This window comes from Balaenoptera acutorostrata, chromosome 10, assembly GCF_949987535.1.
Source record: "Balaenoptera acutorostrata chromosome 10, mBalAcu1.1, whole genome shotgun sequence".
In the NCBI taxonomy this organism is placed as follows: Eukaryota; Metazoa; Chordata; class Mammalia; order Artiodactyla; family Balaenopteridae; genus Balaenoptera; species Balaenoptera acutorostrata.
This window is the reverse complement of record NC_080073.1, coordinates 68,876,596-68,898,458: the sequence shown is the minus strand read 5'-3', so window position 1 is coordinate 68,898,458 and position 21,863 is coordinate 68,876,596. Positions and strand designations below refer to the sequence as shown.

General features: G+C 47.0%; 1 protein-coding gene across 1 annotated transcript in view; it reads right to left on the bottom strand.

Annotated features, from left to right (window-relative positions):
• The window catches only part of PNPLA1 (patatin like phospholipase domain containing 1), a 38,161-nt gene extending 17,676 nt beyond the window's left edge, over positions 1-20,485 (bottom strand). Inside the window, exon 1 of the mRNA XM_007197966.2 lies at positions 20,281-20,485. Coding sequence (XP_007198028.2) covers positions 20,281-20,485 — 205 coding nt within the window. The remainder of the gene's footprint in view (positions 1-20,280) is intronic.
• Between the last annotated feature and the right edge of the window lie 1,378 nt (positions 20,486-21,863).

Below are 21,863 nucleotides of genomic sequence, written 5' to 3'. Positions count from 1 at the left end.
GTATTTGTTCTGACTCCAGACTCCACCTTCTTTCCCTGAGTGTTGGACTGATCCCAGAGGCTGAGCGAGCCTGGGTTGCCATGGTGATGGCTTTTTCTCTCCAACATTCAGAATCACAGCTGCCTCTGTGTAGTAGGGGCTGACCTGCTCAACACAGCGCCTTAGCCATCACTCCCTTACAGGGGAGGGTGCTCCTGGCTAGCTGGGAAGGCCCCGCAGTTTTAGCAAGGTTAGCTTTACCAAGTACCAACTTGTACAGACTGTTTTGCCTCAAGGGAGGGCGGCAGCCAACCCACCAGTCGGTTATGAAACAACTGAGCATTTTGATACCAAGGTGTTGGGTCATTGAGTGGCCCGCAAGACCAGTCAGGATGGGGAGTGGAAACAGGGTGGGGACTCGCTGTTTTGGAAATTCTTTTTTTTTTTTTTTTTTTTTAATGAGTGATTGTTTCTTCTTCTTTTTTTTTTTTTTAATTTTATAGCTACTTTATTTATTTATTTATTTATTTTTGGCTGTGTTGGGTCTTCGGTTTGTGCGAGGGCTTTCTCTGGTTACGGCAAGTGGGGGCCACTCTTCATCGCGGTGCGCGGGCCTTTCACTATCGCGGCCCCTCCCGTTGCGGGGCACAGGCTCCAGATGCGCAGGCTCAGTAGCTGTGGCTCACGGGCCCAGCTGCTCCGTGGCGTGTGGGATCTTCCCAGACCAGGGCTCGAACCCGTGTCCCCTGCATTAGCAGGCAGATTCTCAACCACTGCGCCACCAGGGAAGCCCTGGAAATTCTTAATGAGCAGCTTGAAGTGGCCTCACAAGGGTTGGTGGCCTTTCCCACAATGCCTCAGAGCCAGGAGCACCTGATTCAGCTTGCCCGTACACTCCTGGACTCCCAGCAGGAGGCGCTTGCTGGGACCACTGGAAGGAAATTTGTTCTCATTGCACAAGAAATACATGTTCATTGTGGGAAAAAAATTTTTTTTTAATGCAGATAAGCAAAAAGAAAAAAATTTTAATGTCTTAGAATCCATCCACCCAGAGATTAACATTTGGTTTATGTCTTCCTAGACTATATATTTTATATTTATTCTTACTTATAAGAATACTTATATGGAGTCATACTGTATACACTATTTTGTAACTTGCTTTTTTCACCTAATAAATCATGTCTTTCCACATCAATAAGTAACCATTTATAACCCAATTTACAAGCAGTATGGACACCTATTGTAAGGTTATACCATTATTTATTGAGCAGGTCCCCAACAGGGGTTGGCTATTTAGTTTCCTTGCTTTTCTAAACAACGCTGCAATGAATAATCTCTTGCTAAATTCTTTGCCTGTGTCCTTAATTATTTTCTGTAGGATAAATTCCTGGAGGTGGGAATGTTAGGTCAAAGGCATGCATATTTAGTCTTATAATACTTATTTAAATCATTGCTTTTGTATATTATCCACTTACAGTCAACTCTCAGCTATATAGGGGTGGTAGCGGGTGACAAGGACAAAGCAGTGGCCAAGATAACACAGACATCTCCTATATACTTACATCTGAAAAATGGTGCTATCTGGAAATTAGCAAGGTAGCCAGGGAGGAAGGGGGTGGGAGATTGCCTGATTTCTCCCACCCAGGTGCCCAGTTTAGTATTCTTTCCTGCTGCTCACCGGGGCTGTGTACCAAAGGATGCCTTTATCTCTGTCTCTCCTTGCTTCTCCTCAGGTGTCTTTCTGTGCATCTCTGTCTTCAGAGTCTCTATCTCTTTCTCTCTCTCTCTCTTCCCCTCTCTCTCTGTCTCTTTCTCAGAGAAAAACAACTAACCTTCTGGTTAAACAAGTCTCTGTTGATAGAAAGTCAGGTGTTAAGCATAGCAATTGCTGGGGGTCTACGAGGAAGGATAAATTTAGCTTGTTTCTTTGCACATCTCTGTTCTTTCCAGCACCTTCTCCCATTTAAAGGCCTCCTTCCAAGCTGCAGGCTGCTGGTCTCTGAGACACAGTGTCCCACAGTGGCCAGAGCAAGTTGGGATTTAAAAGCAGCACCGTGGGAACTCAAGGCGGGCTGCTTCCACCCCCAGCCCACACTTACCACATCCACTTCTGCTCCCTCCCACCTCCTTTCACACCTTTCTATAACCTAATTGCGGGTCTGTCTCCCAAACCCAGGAGATTCTCTGAGGGCAGGTGTTTGTGGTCCTCCTCTCTCCATGGCCTATCACTGCACTTTGCCCATGGAAGACCCTTCAGAAACTTTGCTCTAAGCTGGGAACTCCTCAAGGGGAGGGATGGGCCCCACTCACCTACACCCACTAAACCTCCCACAACACTTGGTGGGTGCTCGGTGTTTGTTCAGTACATGAACATAGGAAAATAAAAACCCAACAAAGCAAGCGATGGAGATGCTTACAGGGAAGAGTTACTTGACTTAATTACACAATAAAAACTTGAAGGCAAGATCATCACAGATAGATGGATAGATAACAGAGTTAACTATATTGATAAATGTGGCCAGTTCACCAGGTTTTACGAGCCTATTGTGCCAAGAACTTCAGCAGGAAATTAAATAAGATCCTGGGACTGGGAGGTTTTGAAGGGCATGTGGAAGCCACTCCAGTGTCAGCCACTCAGAGACTCTTTTCTGTGACCAGACCCATTTCTTGGAAAAAGCTCAGGCTTTGGAGCCAGGGAGATTTGGTTCAAATCCCAGCTTTGCCACATACTATCTGGGTTACCACCGGCAAGTCAAATAACTTCTTCCAGCCTCAATTTTGCCACCTATAAAATGGGAATAATAATAATACTTACCTTACTGGGTTGTTATGAGGAAGATAGTTTTTTAAGAGCCGGCACATAGTAAGTGCTCAATACTGGTTATGCCAGTAATTCTCCATATGACCAGGGATAGGGCTTCTTGATGTTTCTGGCTTTCAGCTTTCTCATCTGAACAGGGGACAATGATCTCTGCCCCACATCTTTATCAAGGTGCACTGAGGCTCACTTGTGGGTTCAAGAGAACAAAGTAAAAGCACTGTGGAGATGAGAGGATGTACCCCGGTTTCAGGGAGTGGTAAGGGTGTGGGTGAGGTGTAATGTAGTTTAGGCATGGTTGGCAGCAGCACTCCTTACCCTGTCAACTTGGGGGACCCTACAGATTTAGTAGGGGAAAAGGGGGGCTTAGTAAAATTGACGAGGAAGGAAGGAAATAGATATGTGTTTATCTCACTTGTATGCTTCAGTGCGTAATGTTTCCCCCTTCATGAGGGCAAGGATGGTCTCCATCTCATTCATCCCTTTGTCCCTAGCACTTGATATAGTGCATGGAACATGGCAGGTACTTAATAAACATAGATGCATGCATGAATAATGAATAAATGAATGAAATCAGAAATCAAGGGAGGACACTGCAGCCCAGAGAGAGAAGAAGCTATTCAAGGTGACCCAGAGTGTAAAAACAGGGCTTCTCTTTCCGTCCCTCATGTAGCCTCTTGCTAAGTGTTAAATCCTAGAAAGATGGGCACTTGGCAGCTGACAATTTAAACTGCTGGGGATCTCGTTCACAGGGTGCCCGAATTAAATTGGCTGTGCAGGATGAATCTGCAGTGGAGGATGGGACTAGAGGCCCCAGTCTGCCTCGGACTGGTAGCCTAGCAACAACTTCCAGTTCAGCCAATCACCGTGAGGCCCCTCTCACTGCGGCCCTGCTCCCCCACCTGCAAGAGCGGTGGGTACCAGGGAATCAGGGGGCTCAGCAGCCTCTGTGGAGGCGTTGGCGAGCAGAGTCGCGTTCCCAGGAAAGCCATGCAATTCTCCGAGTCCCTGTGTGGAGACCCTGGGAGTCAACTGCTTTTACCTGATCCCTACTTGTAGGCTGAATTATAGGCTGTATTTCTCTGTGGGTATATCCTGACTGCCCGACTCCACTATGATAATTATTATTAGTATTATCTTAACAACAGTCATTTACCCAAGCAGGTTTTCACACTTGTAATCTCAGTTTATCCTCACAGAGACAGCGAGCCCCTGCGCGGGAGGGGGGTGGGGAACTGGTTGATTCACCATTTTATTTCTAAATCCTACACTGCAAGGGCACTGATTGAAAAAAAAATTGGCTTGAAGCTGCAGTGTCACCACTGCACCACTGGAAGTTCCATAGGGACCCTCCGGGGCGGCGATTTTTCAGCCAAGGAGCCTCCATTCAAAAGAAATCTCAAATGAAAACCTAATGTATATTACAAAACAACTAAAAACAGGGCTGTTCTGGGTTGAAGGCAAGTGGGGTCTCAGGCCCAATTGCCCCAGCCAACCCTAGGAAAGAAGGCCCTGAAAGCGCAGCCCTGAAACTCCTAAGGATCTAGGAGCCTAGGTCAAAAATACTAAACCAGACTAATTCTCTCATTTTATAGGTAAAAACCCAGCTCAGGATAAAGGTTGAGCTCAATAAATATGGCTGAATGGGTGGCTGGATGGCTGGCTAGCTGGCTAAATGGAGAAATGAATAAAGGCTGGATATACCCTAGGTCATGCTGTCTATGTTAGCAGAAACTGGAACTAGAATATATGACGAAACTCACATTTTCCTTCTCTGTTCTGAATGCATTATTGGCTTTAGCCAAAAGCAAAACAACTCTGACTTCGTAAGCACTTAGTAAAACAAAAAACAATAAACAAAAACAATACTTCTTATGGATAATAACAATATTCCACAGAGACCTTTTTCTAACCATAAGAGTTTACCAAAAAATTGGTGTAAAAAGTTCAAATCATCTTACATCAGGTTGCCACGGAAACAGCAGTGCCTGCCACTGGTTCCTCACCTGGATTCCTGTCAAGGTGCCCTCGGAGCTTTTTCTCAGGGCCTGGGGCCTCACTCAGCCCCCGTGTGCCTCTCCCCCAGAATCTAGACACAATCTCCACAACTTTCCACTGAAGGATCTACTGATTACCTTGAGATGAAACAGGCAGAGAGAATGTATCTAGAAAGTTCTCTGGAACCTCACAAAGTTCTCAGGGCCATTGCCCCTGCTCTTCTCTCTCTGTTTTCTTTGGTGGACCCAGAAGTCCATTCGGGATTCTGCTCCAAGGTAGAAACCAATACTGCGCCCCTCCAGGCTGTAGCCTATCCTACCCTACAGACTCTCCCTGAACTACTGAGGGGACACTGGGATAATGCAAATGTTGTGAACTAGTCACTCTACAGTCTTAGTGTATATGTGTGTGTGTGTTTGTGTGTATGTGGTCAGGGGACCTCCAGGTGAGCCTCTGCTATAAAGAGAAAAGACCATCTCAGAGCATCTCCTCATTTGAGATTTGCCCAAATTAGGGAACCACGACAGAGGAATGCCCATGCCTCCCTCTTTCAGAACCACTGATAGTTGAAGTTCATTTCTGCTGACTGGCAGTATTCACTGCCCCAGCTGTCCAAGACTTCAGTGGGTGGGGTCTGTTACCTACCTACCTACCTACGTAGACCTCCGTCTACGTTACCTGAGTCTTGAAGTTCTCATGGAACCACAGGTTTCGATCCCACCAGCTGTTTACTGCTCTTACTACCACTCTTTGGTACCTCCTTGGTGCCAGGTGCTGTGCCAGGTCCTGAGGCCTCATAGTTTCATGGAATCTTCATGACACCCCTTTGAGGTAGGCACTGTGGCGATCTCCTCTTTACAGATGAGGAAACAGAAGCTCAGCCAGTAGATTGGCTACGGTCACACACTGGAAAACAGCAGAGCTAGGCCTCCAACTCCTGAGGGCCCCAAAGACAGTGTTCTTTCCACCACAGCTCACTGCCTCCACCAGGGACACGCCCTTCAACTCCAGAGCCTCCAGTTCCCACGGTGAGGTAGGGGGAGCGGGGTGGCTCTACAAAGGCTCTTGGGATCTGCCTTTCTAGGATTTAGTTTAGGCACATCTCCTAAGGGCTCAGATGTCCCTGGGAGACAGGAAGACTCTCTTTAGAGCAACAGAACTCAAATCACATCTTCAAACATACGCTCCTCTGTCCGCACACCCAGAGACCCTTCTCAAGCCAGGCCAATCTCTTCTCTCATCGGTAAACACAAAGTGCACAATCCTGCTTTTCTTCCTGCTACACAACTTCTATTTACTTATTTATTTTTTCCTATCTATGCAGACTTCACCATAAAGCCCAGCTTAAGATCTGGGCTTTCTCCTTAAAGCCTTCCCTGATCACCCTCGCTGTTAGCTCTCTCTTTCCCCGTACCGTCTGCACCATTTATCTCAGGCTGCCTTCAGTGGTCTGTCCTGTCTCTCTGGCTAGCGCATTCCTTGAGGACAGGACCTGTATCAAGAACACCCTTCTCCTGGGACTTTCCTGGCAGTCCAGTGGTTAAGACTCCTTGTTGCCACTGCAGGGGGAACGGGTTTGATCCCTGGTCGGGGAACTAAGATGCCTCGAGGGGTGGCCAAACCTAGCTCTGTGTTGAACACTTAGTAGGTATTCAAGAATAAATTAAAGAACTATTTAATGTTCCATATTTCTGTTTTGCTCCTGTTATACCCCCAGCACTTAATTCAGTACCTGGCACACTGTAGGGACTTAATAAATGTTTGCTGAATAAATTAATAATGAATGGTAAAGAACGAATGAACTGAAGGAGGAGATCAAAGAGTATCTTCTCTATTGGACTGCTGGGACTCTTCCCAACTGGTGGTCAGGAAGGTGGAATTCTTCAGTGACTCAGCCGGACTTGGGGCTTGACCGAGCAGTTTGCTCTGTCAAGCCTGGTCCTAACTCTTGCCCTCCATTAATGGACACGAGACCCTGAGCTGGGGCTGAAGAGGAGCTTTTTCTTTACATGTTCATCTCAGGAGGACAGAGGTGAGTTACCTCAGGATTGATGAGTCAACTCCTAATTCAAATGAGAGTCAAACCAACCTGGAGATTTGTTTATCATTTGTCTGCTTCTTTTCCCTGTAGAATTAGAAATGGAATTAGAATTTGATCCCAAAGAGAAGCAAAGAAAACATCGCTATTTTAATACTCTCTAAGTGAGCTGGACTAAAAATGGATCCACCAAATGTAGTGTGGGATGCTGGATTGGATCCTGGGACAGAAAAAGGACATCAGTAGAAAAATTGGTGAAACCTATAGTTAATACTAATGTACCAATATTAATGTCTGAGGGTTGGCAAATGTACTGTGGTTATATAAGATGGTAACATTAGGGGAAACTGGGTGAAGGATGTATGGAGCTATCTGTATTATCTCAGCAACTTTTCTGTTAATCCATCATTATTCCAGAATAACAAGTTAATTATTATTAAAGTAAGAAAAAGAAAGAAAGAAAGAAAGAAAAAACAGGGAATTCCCTGCCAGTCCAGTGGTTAGGACTCGGTGCTTCCACTGCACAGGGCACAGGTTCGATCCCTGGTCGGGGAACTAGGATCCCACATGCCGTGTGGCCAAAAAAAAAAAAAGTGAAAAAAACCCATAGATCGACCAAGGCTGTCAGACACTCGGCAGGGGCTCAGTTAACACCTGCTGATTTAAGAGGAATGAATCAACATAGGTCACCTGCATGACTGGCTTTCCAAATAGTTAGATGTTTCTAATGTGTAACCAACACATTCAGAGTATCACTCGATTTTCCATTCAGTTGTCTTCTACTTGAGTCCAAGGAATCGTTTGGGTAAAATAAATTTTTATCCATTTGGTTTGAGAGGTTAAACATGTAAAACACAAGTTACTTTCAGTGAACTGACAGATACTGATTCCATCACAGTAGTAGGAGGTACAGCCACGACCACCCAGCAATGTCATTTCTGTACATTTTACAAAAACTTTTTTTTTTTTTGCATACATCATGTCATTTGATCTCACTTTCTTAACCAATGTGCAAATGATTGCTTGGCCCATGGAGTCTGGTACGAAAGCTGGGGTGTTGCTTGCAAAGCAATTCTGAAATCATGATTAGAGAGGATATAGAAATGTAGAAATGAAGAAAGATTCCAGTCTTGGCTCATTGTGTTAGCTAATCTCTCTGAACGCCTGTTTCCCACTTTGTAAAATAGGTATAAATATAGTATCTAATTGATAGGATTGTGAGAAGATAAAAGTAAATGGTTCATGCAAAGCTTTGGGCAAAGTACCTGGCACATTCCAAGTGCCTGATAAATAGTATTATTAGTGTGACACTAAGATGTGAATCAGAGCAGAGTTCATTCTACAGAAAACGCTGTCATCTCAGGCAGATAAAGAACTCCGGGAATGATTTTTGATGAGGACATTTTGATTCTGAAAGTGCACCTAGCAGCCTGGGCTGAACTTCAGGTTATGTCTGGGCAACACACACACACACACACACACACACACACACACACACACACACACGCCTGCAACAGGAAAAACTGGTGGTTCTACTCATGTCTTAAAGAACTTTGGAGAGACTTCTAGCTCCAGTAATAAGAGTGCTAAGCTAAAAAGGAACCTCTCCAGCTTTAGGAACAATATCATCATCATCATCATCATCATCAACAACAACAACAACCAGAACAAAGAGCATGATATAAAATAAAATCATGAAACATGGTTGACTTCACAAGAAAGAGCAGAAATGAAGAAGGAACTGAAAGCCAGTGCCATGAGAGAGAAAGCTGATGCTGTGATTATTAGACCAGAAACTGGCAGCCACAGGGCCTGTCATTCTCGGCTGTGTGAGGGGCAGTTGAACTGAGACACTGCTTAAAGCCGGGACCCTCCAACAGCTGCTGGGCCAATGAAACGTGCCAATGGCTTGTCTCTGAGCAGGGCTCTGGGTGAAACAACACAAAGTCTCCCATAAAAACGCAAAGCCCCAAGCCTGTATCACCTGTGGTTTAGAGCTTGAACTGACACAACCTGCAGGGTGATTACCATGAAAATTGGTCCTGAGTTGCTGATAACCCTGGGTGCCTGGCCAGGGCCAAAGCAAACCAGCTCAGACAGTCCTTCCACCGCCCAAGCCACACAGAATTCCCATAGAAAAACCAAGTCCTTGTGCAGATGAGCTCACAATTAAAGTATTAAAAAATATTAACCAGACCAGGTTGGAGTCCAGTAGTCTGTTTTAATAAGTTTAATGACTTCTCTAGGATGTTCTTCAGTTAAGTTTGAAAACTGCTGCATTACCTATGCTTTTCTATTTCAAGATCATTTTCTTTTCACTTGTTGATCCATTTATTCAACATTCATTCATCAAAGACATTTTGTGATGAATATTTGCTAGGCACTTTGCCAGGTACATCCATGACTTCTTTTGTCCCTCACCGTAACGTCCAAGGGATGTGTCCCCACTCCCAAGTTACAGATGGGAAAACTGAGGGGGAGGCAGGTCACCGGTGGGCAGAGGACCCACAGTGATTAGTGGCAGAGCTGGAACACCAGCCCAGTCCCCCTCGTTCCTGGGATATGAGCTCTCCATCAATCCTGGGGTGTCTTGTCCCTCAACTGAGGAGTGACAAAGACAGGCACACGGGTGACTGAGGAAAGAAGTCACCAAAGTCAAGCTTCTCACAGAGGCAGTGTCGTCCTCCCAGCATCCGCCCCTGAGGCCCCAGTGGGTCCACTACCCAGAACACACCTGAGCCACCTGCCAATGACAATAACTTCAGCCACACTTGGTTCCGGGGCCTCAGGAGGGGTGGCAGGAGCTGCCCAAGGCAGCACTGGACCAGGCATGGGAGGCAGACCAAAACACCTGTAGTATCCCCTGCCTCCACGGGAGGAGTTTTGCCGGGTCCTGCTGTGCCCACATTTGTGGGGTGGGGACCCCCACTAGTCCTCTGGCCCGCTCAGCTCCTTTGCAAGGTCCTTTTGGAACTCACTTCCTGTCCGGAAAGACAGCTTGTCTTCCTTCTGAGAATGCAAGCACATCTGTGTGCAGGGCTGTTGCACCTGCTGATCTCAGCCTGGAACACTCCCCTTTCAGAGTGCATGGCTCTCCCACCCTTCCTTCCGCCTCAGAGTGGGCCTCCCCACCCAGCCCACCTGAAACTTTACCCTTTGATCATTCATCACACCCTTCGCCTGCTTTATTTTCTTCTTTGAGCATGCATGCTGATATTTTTCTGGATGTTTAGTTATTTATGGCTTGATTTCACAAAGAGCATGTCAGCTTCATGAGGGCAGAGTGTTTTGTTCGGTGCTAGATCCCTAGGACCTAGAATGAGTGACTGGACAAATGGTCTATTTTATCATTGTAAATTCAGCCGGAATCCGGTCCTCAACTTCTCTGTCTTCACACTAAGTAGATTAGACTCAAACAGTGGCTTTCAAACTTAAAAAGAAAAAAAAAAGCATTGGAGATCAGGAGAGGCACAGAAAAAAAAATCATTGGAACACTTTCTTTAAGAGAAATTTTATAAAGAGTGGACAATAGCAGGGTTGTACTCATTGAAGCTGGGGTAAGGGCCCAGGGCTTCAATGTGTGCCCTCTCCCTGCTCCCCTGCTCCACCCTTCCTAACCCCACCTTGGCCCCCACAGAACCCTGGGGTTCCTCAGAACACAGTTTGGAAACCACTGGCCTAAGTGAGGTCCACTTCCAACCAGTCACTTCCTCTTCCAAAGTCTAAATACAGTCATCCATAAAGTGGAGGAGTTGGACTCGCTGACCTTCCTTCTATGACATTCTAGTATTATACGTCATATCAAGTAAACCACAAAGTAAAAACTGCAAAGACACATTCAGTGTCACACTTCCCAACGGCCAGCAATTGTCAGGAGTCTATCAGGCAGTTCTTGTTGGACCAGCAGTTTGTGGGAGCCATGGAACCCGTAAGATGTCAGATTGCTCAACCAATCTAGTTGATGGGATGAGACACAGCGTCTGAAACAATTAAGACAGGATACTGTCAAGTGCTAGAGTAGGTGGACAGATTCTATAGGTAAACTCGAGGTCATGGAAAGAGATCCAGTGGGGTAAAATGGGAGGATATGTCGGGAAGAGGTGTTATCTCTGGAGAGAAAAACAGAAGCTCATTCTAGGTAGGGGACACAGCGGGTGCCGTGAGGCACTGCCCAGGACCCCTAGCAAGACTGGAGCACTCACATGCCAGCCGCCAGGAAGGCAGTCTGCTGATGGTTCAGAGCTGAGCCCCTTCCCAGCCAACACACTGGACTTGACCTGTGGGTGGTTATGGAGTCAAGGTCTGGGTCCCAGGCAAGGACAGAGTTTTTCCATCATCATCATATATCCAATTACAGCGATTGTGACAACGACTGCTAATTGTCCCCAGTATCTATTCTCCCCTTCTTCCTTAGCAGTTGAACCTCCAATTTTTAGCTGGACACATGGCCTCCCACAATAAAGTCTACATTTCCCAGCCTCCCTTGCAGTCAGGTGTGGTCATGTAACTAAGTTCTGATCCATAGGATGTGAAATGACATGATGTGTGTCACCTTCAAGGTCTGCCCTTAGAGGGAAGAAGTGTGCTCCCCTTTTCCTTCCCCAACTAGCTGGGATGCAGACATGGTGGGGAGCCCTCTTGGACTGTGAGCAACACGACGGAAGGAACCTGGGTCCTAATTCTGTGGAGCCACCACACCAGGCTTCGAGGGCTGGAGCGCAAAGGCCACGTGAGCGAGCAATGCTCTCGGGTCTTGTTGAGTCACCGCTATCCCAACCAGTGCAACTGCAGTATCAATCTGAGTTTGCAAAGCTTGTTCCCAGGGACCACTGCCGACCCCACTGCTGATCCCAGAGCCAGCCGTGGGGAGGGCTCAGCAGGCATTATTCCCACCCACTGCTCAGTAGCTGAGCTGAGGATCAGGATGGCCTGTTCAAGGCCACTCACTGCTGAATGGATTCCTGGGGCAAGAGGAAAGGGAAGGTGGACAGAATTTGGACGTCGGGGTCAGACCAACTTTGGTTTGAAGACCACCTCCCTGTTTACTAAACCCTACTCTGAAAGACCACGTGAAAATAATGTGTATGGCAAGCTAGGCTCACAATCTGACTGTAGACACTTTTGTTCTCAGAATCCAGAGAGCCTGCTTCCTAGGCAAGTGCTCTTTCCCAGGGGGATTCTGGTCTCTGAGTCAAGTGCTCTCCGAGAGCAAGCTGTGGGAGCACCGAGGACTTAGTGCCTGACGGGAATGACGAGAGACTCTCAGAGGAGGTGACATCTGCGGTGGGCCTTGGAGGATGGGAAGATGCAACACAGGGGGAGAAGAAAGGGGATGGCATCCCAGGGAGAGGGAACAGCGTGAGCAAAGGCACAGAGATATGACACACCCTGAGACTATCGTGGACGTGAAGAGCTCTCAATCCCAGCCCTAATCATCAGGCCCACCCTTTTAATACTTTATTTAGCAGTTTGGGTGTTTGGTGGGTTGGCTTTTTTGAGCAGGCAGCGTAAGAGGTATTGGAAAAGAGTTAATTTTAGAGGCCAAAACAAAGTCACCTGATGAGCTCAGCTAAAAGTCAGCTCAGTCTCCTGTCCTACCCACACCCAGCAGGGGAACAGCCACTGAGGCTGGTACTTCCCAGAACCATTCTGTGCCGTGAGACCAACCAGCCTAACTCCCCTGGGCTTCTCCTCAGGCTCACAGTGCTTACCTGCAGAGATACATGTTGCGAAATGTTCCCGCAAGAAAACAAAGCCTAGTGAGGTTACATGCAACTTCTATGCAGATTTTAAATTATTTCAAAATAATATAAAAAAACAAAACAAAGCAGGGTTAAGAGTATACAGATGAAACCCAGTTGGTAAGTATTGATAATAGTTGAAGTTAGATGATGGGTTCTTGAGGATTCATTATATTATTCTCTCCAAGATGTTTGAAATTTTTCTGTTTTCAAAAGTTATTTAAGGACTTCCCTGGTGGTCCAGTGGTTAGGACTCTGTGCTTCCACTGTAGGGGGCATGGATTCAATCCCTGGTTGGGGAACTAATATCTCGCAGGCTGTGTGGTATGGCCAAAAAAAAAAAGTTATCTAAAGTTTTTTAAATGTACATGAATGTTCATAATGACATTATTTATAATAGCCCAAAGTAAAAACAACCCAAATGTACATTCCCTGATGAATGGATTTTAAAAATGTATTATATCCACACAAGGGAATATTATTCGACAATATAAAGGAGTGAAGTACTGACCCATGCTACAACGGATGAGTTTAGAAAACATTATGTTAGGTGAAAGAAGCCAGACACAAAAGGACAAATATTGTATGATTCCATGTATATTAAATGTCCAGAATAGGCAAATCTATAGAGACAGAAAGTAGATTAATGGCTGTCAGACACTTGAATGGCGGTATTGAATGTTAACAGCTAAGGGGTATGGGGTTTCTTCGGGGGGATAATTAAAATGTTGTATAACTGATTGTGATGTTGGGTGCACAACTTTGTGAATATACTAAAAGCCATAGAAAAAGAAAAACAGCCAGTAGAATCTCTGAGCCATGGGTCTCCACAGGCTTCTCAGAAAAGCAGACTGGATGTGGGCTTGGGCTAAGGACAAGGGATGGACCAGCCCCTGAACCAAGGTCCGTGTTCCTCATTTGTGACCCAGCCAGAGGAATTCACAGAATCTAGTCCAGTCTAAAGCCACTGTAGGAAAACTGTTTCTCCCTATCCTGGAAAAATACATATCCCACTAATAATCAGATATGGAATTTTCACTAGTCCAGGACTGTGGTGGGCATTTTACAGGTTTCCATAAGCAATGCCTGACCCGTTTCCACTGCCTGGTCATACAGTCCTGGCGTCTCAGGGAGGTAGTACATCTTAGCTTTGCAAAGTGCACTGGGGCTTAACTGTGGCTGCACATCAGGATCACCTGGGAGTTGAATAAACACTGGTGCCGGGTTCCATCCCCAGAGATCCTGATTTAATTAGTTTGGGGGAGAAGCTTGGGCAGTGGACATTTTAAAAGCTCCCAGGTGATTCAGATGTGCAAGATTGAGAACCATTGACTAAGTGAAGAATTCTTTAATGACTAGAAGAAAATATCAAAATTGTAGCATAGAGTATGGTAAAGTTTCTATCATGAAACTTCTCTTTTAGCTTTATGTTCACCCTGGGTCTCAATACAAAAAATACTTCTCACTGTAGGTTTCAGTCTGGGAGGCTGGAGACCTCAGGTTGACAGGTCCTGTCAGTCACCGAGCTAAATGAAGGAGACTCACCAGTAGCAATCAGGTGCTTCCCAGCCTCTCCGTGGGCCTCTCGGAGGGCAGGTGCTTCCCTGCTTCCAAAATAGCCCTTTCCCACCTTGGACAACCCTGGCCGAGTCAAAAGCTGCCTTTCTGAAACTTTTGCATCAACCCCTGACACCAGGGGACCTGCACTCTTCACCACTCCCTGGAGACATCACATTTCCCCACCACGTGACTTTGTCCTGTCATTATGCAGCGTCCTGGCTAGAAGCTAAGGCTCCTGTCCAAACTGTCTCTACCTGTCAAATTTCTACTCACCTTTCAAGCACTAGCTCAAATGTCACTTCCATGAGGCCTTCCACGATGGGAGCTGTCTGCTCCCTCCCCCTGCACTCCTCTGCCTTTTAATTTTCTAACATTCAGTTGGAACTTTTTGTATTGTAACGACTTGGTTACTACCTTGGGGTTTGAGTAGACTGTAAGCTCTTTGAGGGCATGGGTGGAGTTTCATCTTGTATTATATCTCTGCATCCTCTGCAGGACCCAGTATATGCTCAAAAAACACTCGTTGAATAATTGGCTTGCCATGAAGTTTTTATAGGAGGGGAAGGTGCCAAGTAGTAGCTTAAGTGGGGATGGGGTTTTAAGTCCATCGAATGCCCATTCTCTGATAAGACAAAATTATTTTTCAAAGTTATGCAAATGCAGTTTTGATGCAAGTTCCTAGCGCCAAATTGGAAATCATGAATCTCCGCGCTGGTTGTCAGGGAGACCAACTCTCCTCAGCTGAATAAATGAGTGAACAAACATTCATTCTCTAATGCATCTTTAATGAAAACCAGGCACTGGGTTAAGTGTTTTATAAACATTTTCACATGCCCCCAAATTGGCCCTATCACAGAACTAGGCACACATGGCCAGAAGATGGACCCACTGCTGCCTAAGCTTCCACAGAACAAAACACAATCTGAGGACAGAAAAGCCCAGACTGGGAACAAGAAGAGGGGGCATGGCCTGGAGGAGAGAGGCCTGGGGGCCACATGTTGAAGAATTTTTTTTTAATTTATTAATTTTATTAATTTATTTTTGTCTGTGTTGGGTCTTCGTTGCTGCGCTCGGGCTTTCTCTAGTTGCGGTGAGCAAGGGCTACTCTTCGTTGCGGTGCGTGGGCTTATCATTGCGGTGGCTTCTCTTACTGTGGAGCATGGGCTCTAGGCGCGCAGGCTTCAGTAGCTGTGGCATGAAGGCTCAGTAGTTGTGGCGCATGGGCTTAGTTGCCCCACGGCATGTGGGATCTTCCCGGGCCAGGGCTCGAACCCGTGCCCCCTGCATTGGCAGGCGGATTCTTAACCACGGCACCACGAGGGAAGCCCAAGAATTTTTTTTTTTTAAAGAGACAAACCTCTAGTTATATGCAGATAGTATGATTCTTTACACATAAAGTATGAGATAATCTACCAAGAAACTTTTAGAACTATTAAGAATGTTCATGAGTTTGCTCAAAACAATATCATTTAGCAAAAACCACCAACATCCCTTTATATCAACAATAGTCAATTAGATTAGAAAACGCCATAGAAAAAAAGATCCCGGGACTTCCCTGGTGGTGCAATGGTTAAGAAACCTCCTGCCAATGCAGGGGACAAGGGTTCGATCCCTGGTCTGGGAAGATCCCACATGCCGTGGAGCAACTAAGGCCATGCGCCACAACTACTGAGCCCACGTGCCACAACTACTGAAGCCCGCACACCTAGAGCCCATGCTCCACAACAAGAGGAGCCACCGCAATGAAGAGAAGCCCCCGCTCGCTGCTACTAGAGAAAGCCCGCACACAGCAACGAAGACCCAACGCAGCCAAAAAAAAAAAAAAAATCCCATTCCCCATAGCAACAAAAACTAATAAATCTAAGAAAAGACACACAAAATCTTTATTGAAGGGCAAAAAAAAATAAAAGGCCAGAAGAAATAGAGAGATAGATAGACTATATTATAAACGGGAAGATATAATCTTAATCAAAATTCTAATAGAGCTTTTCACATGGGGGAAAAAGAGGGTTAAGAATAATAGAGTCAATATTTGAAGAAGAAACTGAAAAAGGAGAAGACGACTGCCATATATGATGTACCCCTTATTACAAGCCTATAGTGATGAAAACAGTGTGATTTGGTTCAGAAATAGACAAATTCACCAAAAGAAGAGAAGAGAGACTCCAGAGACAGACTCTTGGGACTCCAGGAACTTGAATAAGCCAGAGGCAACCTTTCAAACAAGTGTGGAAAGGGCTGCCTATAAATAGTGTGGGGTAATTGGTTATCACAATCAAAAACTTCTATTTCTACCTCAAACTAGCCACAAAATAAATTTCAGATGGATGAACTTAAATATGAAAGAGCAAAACTTTAAAACTTTTGAAAGAAAATATAGAAGTCATTGCAATAAAGAAAGATATTAAAAAACACAAATTATCAGCGGAAAAGATTTATTGATACATCTGACTGCATCAAAATTGAAATTTTCTGAATAACAACAGACATGGTCAAATAAAAAGGCAAGTCATGGAATGGGATAAGATATCTGCAATGTCCATAACTGACAAATGATTCATGTACAGACTATATAAAGAACATCTACAAGTTGAAGAGAAAAGGATAATGGTAGAAAAAACAGGAAAAGGTCATGAGCAGGTAAGTTACAGAAGAGGAAATACAAGTGGTCGATAAATACATAGAGATGCTTAACATCACTAGTTATCAGGAGGTTCAGATTAAATAAGCAAAATAAAATGAGATATAATTTCACATTGATCAGATTGACTTAAAACCCTGCAGTCTTGGGAGTTCCCCGGTGGCCTAGTGGTTAGGATTCTGGGCTTTCACTGCCATGGCCTGGGCTCAATCCCTTGTTGGGGTACTGAGATCCTGTAAGCTGCGCAGCACAGCTAAAAAAACAAAAACAAAAAAACTCTGCAGTCTGATAGTACCAAGGGTTGATGACATTGTGGGGAAATTAGAACTCATATATGCTGCTAGTGGTTAAATTGTTACAACCACTTTGGAGAGTAATTTAGCCAAGTCTGGTTAATTTCATGTGACGTGTACCCTAGGGAAACATTCCATGTGGGCCTGGGAGACACAAACAAGGATGCTCATTGTAGTGTTGTTTATAACAACAAAAACTTGGCCGTGTCCATCAACAGAATGACTAAATGAACCGTGATACAGTCTTAATGGAATAAACACTGAAAGAGGTAAAAGAGGTAAAGAGGACTGAAGAAAGTCAGGAGACTGAGTCCTGGTTCTTGTTCTGTTTCTAACTGATGACAGGATGTTATACAAGTCACGTGTCCCTCTTCATTGAATGCTCTCCCCAGATATTCTTGTGGCTCACTCCCTCCCCTCCTTCAGGTCTGTGTGCAAATTCCACCTGCTCAGAGAAGCTTCCCTGACCCTGGTAGCCATACAACTAGCATCCACGCCCCCTGACACTGCTTTGTCAAGAAGCAGAGTGGCTTAAAGGCCAGGCTAGGTTCAAACACCAGGTTTACCAAGTACTGTTTGTATCACCTTAGGCAAGTTATTTAAGCTTTCTGTGACTCAGTTTCCTCCTCTGTAAATGGAGATAATAATAGTTTTCACCTCAGAGGGTTGTTGTGAGGACTGAATGAATTAATACACCAAAGAGTTAGAACGGTGCCTGATACAGAGAAAGTGCTGGTTAATAGTAAATTGCATGGCAGTTAAAAGGAATGAAGTACACTGACGTGACGTGGATCAATCTCATAAACATGCTGCTGAGTGAAAAGAGCAAGCCCCACACACATGTCACCCTTCCCTCCCAATTGCACGCATGCGGTCCAGCACACAGACCAGCCCTTGGTTAAACGGCCATCAGGTGTCCTTCTCATGGGTCTGAGTTCCTCTCCCCTGCTGTCCACATCGGTCACAGCCTGGCCAAGTCAGTTTTTGGCAGTATTTATTGAATCGATTGACTTGAATTAATTCTGAAAGTCCTCGAATGCCTGAGGATGAAGACGATGGTGTATTCTAAGAAGTTGAACTAAAGACATGAGGAGGGTGGCAGCGATGGAGCAGGTGAGCGACACAGGTACCCGGAAAGAGAGAGACTCCCAGAGGCAGGGTGTCTCCAAGGGTAGGATTCTGTGACTCCAGGACCAGAGAGTGGGGTCCATGGTGTGACTGAAACATCAACTGCTACATTCACAGATGTCTTGGCAAAAAAAAAAAAAAAGACCTAGAAGGATCCAAGCAGAGCCCTTCCACTGGCTACAAGAGGGAAAGTGGGACTGGGGACAAGGGGGAGGTGAGTAGAGGCTTTTTTAAAAAACTCTAGATACTTTTGCATTGTTTGAGAATTCTGTACAGTAAGAAAGAATTTACTCTGAATTATTAGCAAAAAAAATATCTTGCACAAAAGAGGTACTCAGGAAATGGGCATTACAATTATTCTTTAAAACAAAGACTTCCCACCCAGCGCAGATCCCCAGGCAGGAAGGGGCCCTGCTCGCACCCTTCTTCACTCACTGCAGCTGGCCCTTCAGCAAGTCTCGCTGGCTCTACCTTCAAAGTGTATCCTAAATCCAGCCGCTTCTCACCACCCTCACTGCCCAGGCACCTGCCCTGCCCATCCCTCGTCTCAACTTACAACCTTCACCTACTGCTCTCCTTGTTTCTCCCTTGCCCCCTCCATCTCACTCCCCCCAGCGGCCGGGGTTCCTTAACAACCCAAACCAGGCAGTTGACATGTACCAAGTGCTTGCCATGTGCCAGGCACTGCGATAAGCAGGTCACTCATTGCTCCATTAACCCTTTAACAACCCCGGGAATGAGATACTAGTAGAATCTCAGCTGGAGAGATGCAGAAGCTGAGGCACAGAGCATCCAGTAATTTGTGCCAGGTCCACATCATGAAGTGCCAGCACTGGGATCCAATCCCTGTGGATCGCGTGCTCTTAGCTGCCTCCCCACTTTGCCTCCCTCCCAGCAGCCTGTGCTCCCCACTCTCCCGGAGTGAAATCAGAGCTCATACTCCGGCTACAAGGCCCCACGTGATCTAGCCCCTGCCTGCCCCTCCAGCCTTATCCACCACCTCTCTCCTCCTCATCCACCACTCCCCAACCCCACAGGCTCTCCAGCTGGTCCTCTGCCTAGAACAGTCTTTCCTTACTGATCTTCTAATGGCTTGTTCTCTCGTTTCACTCAGGTCTCTGCTTGAATGTCACCTCCTCCCAAATGGCCTCCCTGACACCCTTTCTAAAATAGTCCTCACTTCATTCTCTGACCCTTTTCTGCTGTAATTTTATTCATAGATCTTACCACTTCCTGATATGACGTTATGAGACTACTTTTTGGTTGGTTATTATGTGTCTCCTCTCTCTAGAATTTCTGTTCCATGAGGGCAGGGATTTTGTCCCCAGGACCTGGAACAGAGGCTGGCACAAAATGATAGTGCAGCCAATGAATAAATGCTCACCCCCTCCCCAAGCCAAGGCAGCCCAGGGCTGCTCTGGGACCAGGTCTGGGCCTGCTGTGTGGGGCTGCTCGGAATGTGCCCATCCCTTCCACGGGATGGTGCTTCTGCCTCTGGGTGTGTGGTCCCATCCTTCCCTCTGGGCCCTCTGGACTAGTGGGGCAGGAGGCAAAGTGAGATCTCCCATATTCCTTCCCAGTTTCCCTCCTCCGCCGGCCCCTCTGGCCATCCCTCCAGCCCCAGGGCTTGCACCTCCGGCCACCTGGAAGCTGGTCTGACGAATCCATCCCCACCAAGATGATGAATGTGCCAATTTGTCCTTCGCAAGGATATTTGCATTTTAAACGAGGCCACACAGGAGAAGCTCTTCACCCCAATGTATGACTGTGTCATGGTGTAACTTCCAAGCCCAGGATGTTTGAGAGAGATACCGCTTTTCCCTCTCCCAGACCTTGGGGGAAAGGGCATGGCAGGTAAGGGTGTTGAGGGAGAGGGAGAAAGGGTTCCAAGCTCACCCAGTGGGTCAGAGACTGGGACCCAGCAGACCCCAACCTCAAGTGCTGTCCCACTCGACCCACCTCTTCCTTTCCTGCCACCCAGAAGGCCTGGCTTTGTTCCCCAAAGCATCCCCAAGCCATCCTCAGGCTCTGCTTTGTGGAATCCCTCCAGAGGCTCCCCAGGGAACCTAGAACAAAGGCCTTACCCATTTCAATCCCACAGATGGCCAAGGCTGCAATCACCGCACCTGCCGACGTCCCAGCAAAGCGATGGGCCGTTTCCAGCATCCGGGGGGCCAGGTCCCGAAAGGCATCCACCGCCCCAGCCTGGTAGAAGGAGAGGAATCCACTGCCCGAGAAGGAGATGGAATGAGGGGTATCTGGGTCCCCCTTGAACACCTGTTCTTCCATCTCTCCAGCCTGGGGCCTCCCGGGGTGGGGAGAAAACCCTCAGCGCTGGCCTGCCCAAGCGCAGGCTGCCCTCCTGTCGGAACTCACTGCCAAGCCTCCCTGCCAGCCCGGAGCCTGGAATGTGGCCGTCTCTCCCCAGGCGGCTGGGACACCCATGGGTGGCTCAGGCAGCAGCTGCCTGGGCCTGTTGAGCTACGTCAGTAGGCAGCCCCAAAGCCTGGTAAAGGGCCCAGGCCCAGGACGAGGTGCAGGAAGCCCTGATGGGTGAGCAGCGCCCTGGCACTGCGCGCGCGCTGCTCAGCCTTCAGCCCCGAAGGGTTCACTCATCTGGTTGCAAAACCTCCAACGATGGTTATGGGATGGCGCCTCCCTCCCCAACACACTGCAGTAAAGGAACTGACCTCCCGCCAGGAGGACGGTATCCCCTTCCCGCAGGGGCAGGGCTGCCAAGTTGGCTCTGGTTTTAGAGGGAAACACGGCTCACAGCACCCATGCCTCCACAGCGATGCCCTTCCCTGGGATCCTTCTCCAGGCTTTGTGTGATGTGTTACACAATTATTTTTATTTGCTCTTCTTACATAAGTGCCCCTTTGCTTATTCACTTTTTTATTCGCGTTAGGACTGGCCACCAGCAAAGTTGGAAAGGAAAAGAGTTTTGGCTTCAGGGGTACCACCCACCACCGCCTCTCCATCTCCCACCTTCTTTTCTCCTTGGCCCTTTACTGACACACTAACTCTTAGTCAGTGCCCTCTCTCCAAGCCCTGAATCTTTATGCTGTATCCTAAATGTCCCAGAAGAAATCAATCTGGAATCTCAATCATTCTGTTTGGGCTTCATACTGTGCACTGTTCTCACTTTGAAATGAGAAGTCTGAGATGCCAGTATTTAACCTCAAGGATGAACAGCTTGGGACGCCAGGTATGGGGGCATCTGGGTCAGGGCAGAGAGATGATTTGGAGCCCAAAGGGAGGTGGCGGGGGGACCAGGGTTAGCTCCAGGGAGCACTGGTCATGCCTCTCTGGAGCTGTGCAACGTGGCCCTGGCAAGGAAGGCCTCCCTTACAACTGGCAGATTTCACTGCCTTGAGGAGGTCGCAAAGCAGCAAAGTGGCAAATCACGTCTCCCCCTTCAACATCCCCCCAGGCCACCTAGAGGCAGGATCAGAATTGGAATCGACACACAGAGTCCCCTGCCCAATCCCCAGTCCAGCTCCATACTCCGTTAGGATGCGATAGCCATACTGAACCCGCCCTGGGGAGCTCCCACCAACTCTGTCCGCCTTACTGATCCGTATTGGAATTTCACACTGGGGGCAGCGCCCGGTGATCGGTCAGGAGGGGGTTTTCTATCTCAGGTAGGTAGTTCCAAGTACATTAC